General features: G+C 45.7%; 1 protein-coding gene across 1 annotated transcript; it reads right to left on the reverse strand.

Moving 5' to 3' along the window:
* Positions 1–209: 209 nt before the first annotated feature.
* Positions 210–1,525, reverse strand: PRR9 (proline rich 9). Its single transcript, XM_061413220.1, has 2 exons — positions 1,448–1,525; positions 210–763 (listed from the first exon to the last, which is right to left on the reverse strand). Exon 2 carries the CDS (start codon positions 741–743, stop codon positions 393–395), a length of 351 nt encoding a protein of 116 aa, XP_061269204.1. The 5' UTR covers positions 744–763; positions 1,448–1,525; the 3' UTR covers positions 210–392.
* Between the last annotated feature and the right edge of the window lie 8,255 nt (positions 1,526–9,780).

A 9,780-nucleotide genomic window follows, 5' to 3' on the forward strand; every position in this document is an offset into this window, starting at 1 on the left:
TGATTGGTGCAAAGTCCATCAAAATTCAGTTTGTTTTGAGACTCAAGTGAGAGGTTGACATTCTGAAAGATGAATGGAGGCATCCTTGGCTGTTACACACCCAGGGTAGGGTGAATTTTTGCCCCAAGGGAGCTGAGCTGGGCTTCTGTGGTCTTCCTTGATAACCACACCATTCCGACAGCTAAGACCTTCTAATAGATTGTTGACAACCATATGTATTCACAGAGGTTGAGGAAATATGGAGAGAACTGTCTTCAGAGACACAGACCAAGTCCTGAGGAAGCCAGGAGGCGATAGCAGGGTGCACACAGAGGTACCCATAAGAAAAGGTCACCATGATGTGGGCTGGGGTTGGGATCATCTTCTGGACCCCCACATAGCCTTACGAGCACCTACTTCCCCTTGCCAGGGGGTAAGCACTTCTCCTGGATTTTCTGTGGGCAAACCTCCACACATTTTGTCTGAGATAACTCCTGGCAGGGCTCCGTGCACTGAGATGGACATTGGTCTGGACACAGAGGGAGACATGGGTCTTGGCTTTGTTGTGGGCAGTTGTCTTGGCTTAATGCCTGACACTGAGGGACACACACCTCTTGAACTTTCGTTGGGCACTTCTCTTGGCAGGGGTCCTGGCATGGGGGGAGGCACACCTCCTCAGCCTTTGCCTGGCACTGCTCTTGGGTCTTTTGAAGACATGGAGGAGGCACACATGGCTGTTTGCACTGCTGCTCATTGAAGGACATCCTAGGATGATTGGCAGGACCTGAAACAAACATACGCTTTGAAAATACATGCATTAACCATAAAAGGCTGAAAATGAAGGTCTGAGAGAGGGGAATGGGGAATAAATGGTTATTAACCCTAAGAATTCATTTCTCTGCTGGTTTTTATTCCTTTCTCTTTCTATCCCTTCTTCAGCTCTTTCTGACGCCCATCTCCTGGTTGAGGATATTCTCATAGCTTTTGTCAATATCTATAGCCCCCAACCCCCAAACTCCAGTCCCCCTATAGATCTTTTCTTTCTATTCTATTTGACTAATCCTTTTGAAATTGAGTTGCAAGAAACTAGGTGGAATACACAGAATGGTTTGAGAAGCCCGAGAAATGGTGTGGTGTGTGCATCCTCAGTTGTGTCTGACTCTTTGTGACCCCCATGGACTGTAGCCCACCAGGATCCTCTGTCCATAGGATTCTCCAGGCAAAGAATACTGGAGTGGGTTGCCATTTCATCCTCCAGTGGATCTTCCCCACCCAGGGACTGAACCCATGATTCCTGCATCTCCTACACTGGCAGGCAGATTCTTCAATGAGCCACCCGGGAAGCCCTAAGAAGTGGCAAATCACTTCAAAAAATCAATAGAAAGTACAGTCCAGTGGAGGAAGAGAATAGTAGTCTCCCAGAGACAGAACTGAAAGTGAGAGAGAGGGCACAGATGTCCCCACTTACCTGATCTTCTAGAAGCTCCTACAAAGGATGTAGATGGAGGAGCCCAGTCTGGCAGGACTTTTATACAGTGCTTGGTCCAGCCTCCTGCAAGACTGACTGGCCACGTGGGCTGAGGTCTTAATTGTGGAGTCACCATAACGAGCTTCGTCTGAAATTGCCCATGGTTTGAGTCATTGCTTGGGATGCCTGTTAATCAGCCTCTCTTTTGGCCTCTGGGTCCTCACCATACCTCAGCAGGGAGGGGCTCCCGTCAGATCTCTCTCATTAGAGGCAGCCGCAAAAGAATGTTCATAAAACGTTATCTCAGCCTCAGAACTAGGACTGGGTCCCTTGTCTGCCCAAACTGGTTCAGGATGTGGTGAGATAAGATCCGCCTTGCTCATCTCATCTTCAGCCATGTAAAAATTTATGCCTAAAGTCTGAAGTCTGTCTAGGTCAAGGGACATATGGACCCTTTCAGTCCTTTCTACTAGATCCTTCTTCAAAGTCACACTCCTTTGGACACGAGGAAGATAGGGCCCAAATTGACAGACAACCTACGGCCTCCTGCAGAGAGTGATTTTTTGAAAGGAGATCTGGAGGGAAATTGGAGTCATTTGTCACTCGGGTTGTAAAGTAGGGTGGAGGGGAAGAAAAAGAAGGGAGAAGGCAGATAATCTTCATCTTCTCAACCTTGATTTATGACACTTCTAAGAGTGGAGTTAGCTACTCAGAGTTTTCATAGTGACCAAGAAAACAGGATAGACCAAGGATCTGTCACTTTGCCCTCTGGAAAAACTTTTATTAGAACTCAGGTTAATAAAAGTTAGAGGGATGAAAGGAAAAGTTGCAAAGCAAGCACACCCAGTTTGCTCTACTTTAAATCTCTGTTTGAGTTGTCACTTCCATCTTGTGTGCCTTCCTCTCCTGGGCCTTTTGAAATCCTAAGCGTTTGTCAAGGCTCCACTCTAGTCTTCTGTCTTCCAAGGAGCCTTTCCTGGTTAAACTAGAAACACTTTTGTCTCTTTCTGAACCCTCACAGTATCTTGTTTGTGTTATTCATATGACATTTACCATTGTCATTGGCTTCCCAGGTGGCACTAGTGGTAAAGAACCCATCTGCCAACTCAGGAGACATAAGAGACTCAGATTCAATTCCTGGGTTGGGAAGATCCCCTGGAGAAGGAAATGACAACCCACTTCAGTATTCTTGCCTGGAGAATCCCTTGGACAGAGGAACCTGGCAGGCTGAAGCTGAAGCTCCAATACTTTGGCCACCTGATGCAAAGAGCTGACTCATTGGAAAAGACCCTGATGCTGGGAAAGATTGAAGGCAGGAGAAGGGGACAACAAGGGATGAGATGGTTGGATGGCATCACTGACTCAATGTACATAAGTTTGAGCAAACTCTGGGAGATGGTGGAGGACAGGGAAGCCTGGCGCATTGCAGTTCATGGGGTCGCAAAGGGTTGGACATGACTAAAGTGACTTAGCATGGATTGTTATTTAGGAATTCCAGTTGTTTGTGTACAAGATCTTATTTCTATCTTGGGTTGTAGGTTATTAGGTGGTGGGGGCTGTATGACTGAGTAAGTGAAAGAGAAATGATTATTGATGGAGTAAACACATTAATTAAAGAAGGAAGAAGGTGAATGGGAGACAAAGGGAGGCAGAGAAGGATTTGGAAAATGGGAAAACATTCATTGTACAAGAAGCCCTGTAATCACAATGTGGTGACCTGTGCTTGTTTGCTAAAGTTGACCAATTTTTAGGGACTGTAAAGCTTGAAGAGATAGGTTTAGGTCATTTCCTAAAAGAGGCTAAAATCAGAAAAGCTTCAAAGATTTATACAGTTTTTGGATGCTTGTTCCTGAAAAAGTTTTCAAAAGGTGAACTGGGGGAGACCAGGTGATGTTTTGGCCTTCAGGACTGGTACATGGAGAATTGATGTAGCACTAGCCTGGCCCCCTCAGTGTCCTGGGGAGGGACAGATGCTGGAGTGGGGAGGGGACAGAGGCCAGCCAGGGGAGTGGTGCTGACGTTCCTGTGAGGACATAATCCTCTAGGCTGCAGTGGGCGTGGGGTGCGGGGGACCAGGAGAGGATTTGGAAGACCTATGGGAGTATCTGAAGAGATAGGTCATTTGGGGAATCTGGGAACTGGATGATCAGGTGTAGAATGGGGGGCTCTCCTCTTCCTTTCTCTTCTCTTCGTTTTTCATCTCCTCCTTCCATTTCTCCTTTCCCTCTTCATCTCCTTTATCTTTTCTGTGGAATGCTGTCTAAGACAGGGGTCCCTGGTCTGTAGCCGTTAGGAACCAGGCCACACAGCAGGAGGTGAGTGACGGGCTAGCGAAGCTTCATCTGCTGCCTCCCCCTTATTCGCATTATCACCTGAACCACCCCCCACCTAACTCATCCCCCTCCATGGGAAGATTGTCTTCCAAGAATCCGGTCCCTGGTGCCAAAAAGGTTGAGGGCCATTGGTCTAAGAGACAAAGCAACTCCTTGGGAGGCCTAGGAAGCAAGGCATTCTCTGTTGTTGAGTTTATTCATTGTTTCATTCTTTATTTCAGTCATTTGTGGCCTTGCTTTCAAGCGGCTCACAGTCTCATGGGAAAGATGGACAGAGTTAAGCCCCCACATCCCAGAAGAAGGCCGCTACACTAGCCCTGAGTGGAAGGTTCTAGAAGGCTTCCAGAGGAGATGTCTGTGCCATGTTTTACTGGACAGTAGGAATTAACCAGGCAAGGAGGGTGGGCAGGGACCTTCTAGGGAACTTGGAGGAAGGCATCTTCATTAGGAGCTTTTTGAGAGGAGAGGCCAAGGCTGATGCAGAAAAGAGATGGGTGGGAGATTAGGGGAGGAAGCCTGCTTGGTTGAATTCTCCAAGTTTTCTGCAGCAGGATCCCCCAGAAGACCTTGCTCATGCAGAATGGATTTCTGTGTCTTTGGCTGAGCTGAGGGAGAAGAAGACCAAATAGATGTGCAGAACAATGGAGAAACTTCTCATGGAGGAGGGTGAAGGCAGTTAGGAGGAGCCCAGATTTCAACTCCTTGAAAAGGACCGACTCTGAGCCGATCACATTGAAGTGGGTCCAGTGCAATCACAAGGGTACTTCAGTGCAAACAGGCAGAAGAGTCAGTGTCAGAGTGATGTGATGTGAGAAAGATTTGGCCACTGCAGGTTGTGTAGATGTTGAAGGAGACCCTGGCCCAGGAATGTGGACAGCCTCTAGATCTGAGATTCTCCCCTAGAGCTTCTAGAAAGACATGTAGAACTGCTGGCATTTTGATTTTAGCCCAGAGAGACCTATGTCAGACTTATGACTTCCAGAACTGGATGATAATAAATTTCTGATGTTTTAAGCCACTAAAGTTGTGTTGAGTTATTATAGCAGTAACAGGAAATTAACATGCCTTCCCAGTGTCTGGGGCTCTTGGAGACTCTGGGGAGGGAAATCTCAAATGAAGAACTAAATTCCCAGCTTAATACTCCTTTTTTTAAGCATATCAGACAAAGACTTGCTTTCAATAATGCATGGAGAAAGAATGGACTCGGGATCCCATTGACTTAGGGGTGACTCTGTTACATACAGTGTGTGTAATATTGGATAAGCTATTTAGCTTCTTAGAGCCTCAGTTTCCTTTTGTTGAAAAGGGATAATACTGTTTCACAGATTTCTTGTAACAAATAAATTAGAAAACATAGGTACAACACTTAGGGCCATCAAGCTACTTACAGAATTGTAGAGCAATCTGAATCTGTCCAGGACTCACCTCCTCCATGAAGCCTTCTTGACTCCCCCCAGTCCTCCTTGTCCTATTTCCTTTCCGAGTCCCCCCAGCACCTGGTCTTTGACTTGTACTTTTCTATGCATTGAGTTGCGGTAGACAGACTTCTGTACAGAGACTCCAGAGACCTGGCTCTGTCCCCAGCAAGATGTGTGACTTCAGGCAAGTCCCTGGCCCTTTCTGGCTTCATGTTCATCATATTTAAAATAGAAAGTTAGATTAGAAATCAGTCGAGTCCATTCCAATTCTGACATTCGGTGATACCATACATGTGATCATGAATGGTTAGCCTCATAGCTACATGACTTTGAAGTGTACATGTGTGTTGTGGGCTCTTCCTCCTCGACTGGGTTGCAATCCACCCACAGGAAGGCCCAGTCTTCTATCTTGTGCACGTGGCAGTGATCTAGCCAGGTGGCTGGGTGACCTTAGGTGACCTGTCTTTTCCTTGGTACAGAGATGGAGTATTTGGAGTCTGAACACTCAAAAATCAGCCTTAGTGGCCCAGTATTTGGATCGGGGCTGGGACACCTTTGGGGAGATTGTCCCAGCCCACATCTTAAGATATGGTGACTAAGTAGTTTCTCTAATCATCCCTAGCCCTCCAGCAAGACTGGGGACAGTCTGATTCAATGCCACCTGAGATTTAAGATTTTAGATTTCTGTAACTGTCATTATTGGGAACAAGGGTGTAATTAAATAGGGTCAGCAGAAGAGAGTCAGGTGTGTGCAGGACATTGCTTTTTCCCCTTTCCCATCAAATAACTACCTCCTTTGTTCATATCGTAAAAGTTCCCAGACTCCTCTGAATCACTCGGCTGATCCCATCAGCCTATCATAGGACAGCGGCTCTGATAAAGCTGAATGTATCTCGTCCCGTTTCCTGGGGAGCAGGTGCTTCTGGAGAGCTTAAGGAGCTTGTGGATTCCCGGAGCTGAGTCCACTTCTCTTCTCACTTCCTTTCCTCCTGTGTCACCACACAGGGAGTCTGACTCAGAGGTCATGGGAGGGGCTCTGGATCACAGGCCACGGGCCCAGAGGGGCCCATGGATTCCACCTGCTTGTTTTAGCCAAGCATGTGCTTTAAACAGGAGACAAGGAATCATTTACTGGCTGCATTTTTTAAGATGAGGAAACCGAGGTGCAAAATTGTGTAGGGCCTTGTTCGAGGTTATATGGTGAGCTCGTGTCTGGGCTAGGGACCTGTCCATGTAAAAACATTTAGGAAACTACTGTACTGAGGATTCTTTATAACTTTAAGGAGGCAACAAAGACACAGACCAGTAAGTAGTTCTTAACACTTTGGGAGTGATGAAGACATTCCCAGGTGGCTCAATGGTAAAGAATCCTCCTGCCAATGCAGGAGACACAGGAGACGCAGGTTCCATCTCTGGGTCAGGAAGATGCCCTGGAAAAGGAAATGGCGACCCACGCCAGTATTCTTGCCTGGAGAATTCTATGGACAGAGAATCGCATGGACTGGTGGGCTACAGTCCATGGGTCACAAAGAGTCAGACATGACTGAACAACTGAGCATTCAACTCATGCATGAAGATGTATCTATATATACAAACCTTCACTTTCAGGGGGTTCATGACCTCTGGGTTAAAGACCACTAACAGAAAATGGGGGAAATAGTGTTCCCAAGTTGTTTGGGCTTGATGTTGGTCTTCAGTCCTTTTCCCTCTGAGTCTGGGTTCAGGATAATCTTGGCATAAAATAGAGTCAGAAATCCTGTACTCTTCCAACAACCAAGCCACTGTGACTTCGGGTACATTGTTTTCCTCTCTGGAATTTTGTTTCCTCACCTGGACACTGAGGGCCTGTTAAATGCCGCATCCAACTCTCATATCCAGTGATGACAAAGTCCCCTTCTGACTCCTACTGTGATTCGTGATCTCCCGGGTCCCAGCTGGGGAATAGCTTTCAGGCTGAGCATCACTTCCTCCTAGCCTGGGAGAGAGCATGGAGCTCTTTAGGTGAGCTATTTGAGGTTTCCTGTACCTGGAAGACAGGTGCAACTAAAAATACCCCAGTATGCATTTTATGATCCGTTTGTATCTTAGAATCCCTATATTAATATTTGGCATTTGACTTTCTGTATTTACTGATCTGTTTGCTGACCATTAACAGCTGTGACATAGAAGCAGTTACGACTTGTCATCATCAATAAAGCCTCCCAGGGTGAGCCTGTATGTGTACCTGGCTGGAATATCTGGTCACATAGAAGTAGAATGGGAAAATAACACAGGTTTGGTAACTGGTTACTTCCTGCCATCTCCCCAGTTCCATGTGTGTAGAGGTGGGGGATTAGTGAACATGATCGCTAAGGTTCCTTTCAGCTTCAAAGTAAGACATCCTTGTATTCCGTGCACATCTTTTCATAGCATTGGCTCACCTTGCCTGTTGTCCCCAGCTGGCCTCATTGGAAGACTTAGAAGTGCTTTTCCAAGACTGACGGTACACACCCTGGTTCTAGAGAAAACATGATGCAAGGGAGTCTAGGGTAGAGTATCTTCTTTCTGCCCTTCTGAAGGACCCTCAGAATGGCTTTCCCAGGAAAGGAGAAGGCTTGGTCCTGCCCCCTCACATTATCTGAGAGCCATCAGCCTGGCACTGCACAGATTCTCAGGGTGCCACTCTTCATGTGTTGCTTATTTACACAACCCTCTACCTTTTGGAGCAGGTGACTGCTGCTGGGGCTGGAAGTAATTATGGCATTCTGCTGGGAGGTGGCACACTCATCATGTTCCAGCCATCTTCCAGCTGAATTGCCTTTGATCCAGGTTTTTTTTTTCCCCTCCCCCGCTGGGAAGGTAGTCATTAAGAGATGTCTATCTTTTGTTTCATTTACATAGTAGAAAAGAGAACTAAATTGGCGGATGGATGGTTCCACGTTCTCAGAGCTGGCCTCCATCCAGTCTGTGCCATATCCTCAGGGCCCCCAGGAGAGCCCCAGTCCCTGACCCACACTGCCATGGAGCCGCTTGGCTGTGGGACTGTGATCCTATGCCTTGGAGGCAGGCACCAGAGCAGAGGCATGCTCAGGAGAGGAGAGGTGGAGAAAGACGTTCTTTCTTCTTTTCCTTTTCTTTTTTTGTTCATTTGAGCAAATGAGAGGAGCTTGAGGGTCTCTGAGGCATTCATGATTATATCACTTTTTCCTATTACAAAAGAAATAGAAGCCTATTAATAAAAAGGCAGAAAATAAAACTACTTCACCGGTTACCCATAACTCCATTGTCCTAAAGTGACTAGAATGCTGACAAATTTCCTTCTATTATTATCATTATTATAGAAATTTTGGATTAAACATAACTGTTTATGCCATACATTCCATTAATGTTTATATCAGTTCAGTTCAGTCGCTTAGTCGTGTCCTACTCTTTGCAACCCCATGAATCGCAGCATGCCAGGCCTCCCTGTCTATCACCATCTCCCGGAGTTCACTGATACTCACGTCCATCGAGTCGGTGATGCCATCTAGCCATCTCATCCTCTGTCGTCTCCTTTTCCTCCTGCCCCCAATCCCTCCCAGCATCAGAGTCTTTCCCAATGAGTCAACTCTTCGCATGAAGTGGCCAAAGTACTGGAGCTTCAGCTTTAGCATCATTCCTTCCAAAGAACACCCAGGGCTGATCTCCTTTAGAATGGACTGGTTGGATCTCCTTGCAGTCCAAGGGACTCTCAAGAGTCTTCTCCAATGCCACAGTTCAAAAGCATCAATACTTTGGTGCTCAGCTTTCTTCACAGTCCAACTCTCACATCCATACATGACCACTGGAAAAACCATAGCCTTGACTAGATGGACCTTTTTTTGGCAAAGTAATGTCTCTGCTTTTGAATATGCTATCTAGGTTGGTCATAACTTTTATTCCAAGGAGTAAGCATCTTTTAATTTCATGGCTGCAGTCACCCTCTGCAGTGATTTTGGAGCCCCCCAAAATAAAGTCTGACACTGTTTCCACTGTTTTCCCATCTATTTGCCATGAAGTGATGGGACCAGGTGCCATGATCTTTGTTTTCTGAATGTTGAGCTTTAAGCCAACTTTTTCACTCTCCTCTTTCACTTTCATCAAGAGGCTCTTTAGTTCCTCTTCGCTTTCTGCCATAAGGGTGGTGTCATCTGCATATCTGAGGTTATTGCTATTTCTCCCGGCAATCTTGATTCCAGCTTGTGCTTCTTCCAGTCCAGCGTTTCTCATGATGTACTCTGCATATAAGTTAATGTTTCATTAAAATTTATTTATCCAAATCTCTGTTAGATTGAATTGTCTCTAAGTCACACTGTGATAATTTGCTTTATATAGACTTTTTTTTTTCATTTTGGAATTATTTTTCTTTGCATGAATTCCAAGACAAGGAACAATTGGGTCCAAGAGTTGAACCACTTTATGCTTTTGATATATATCATATTCTTCAAATTATTTTCTAAAAGAATTTTGTCTATTTACACTTTCACCAATAGTGGCACAGTGTTTAGCATTGGGGTTCTGGGGTTTATTATTTAAAAATGATCATTATAAATTTTATGTATAATTTCATATTTATGTATTTACA

Source organism: Bos javanicus, chromosome 3, assembly GCF_032452875.1.
Source record: "Bos javanicus breed banteng chromosome 3, ARS-OSU_banteng_1.0, whole genome shotgun sequence".
Classification (NCBI taxonomy): Eukaryota; Metazoa; Chordata; class Mammalia; order Artiodactyla; family Bovidae; genus Bos; species Bos javanicus.

Bases quoted from the DNA above. Each gene is read 5' to 3' on its own strand.
- PRR9 (XM_061413220.1), bottom strand. From the start codon at position 743: ATGTCCTTCAATGAGCAGCAGTGCAAACAGCCATGTGTGCCTCCTCCA.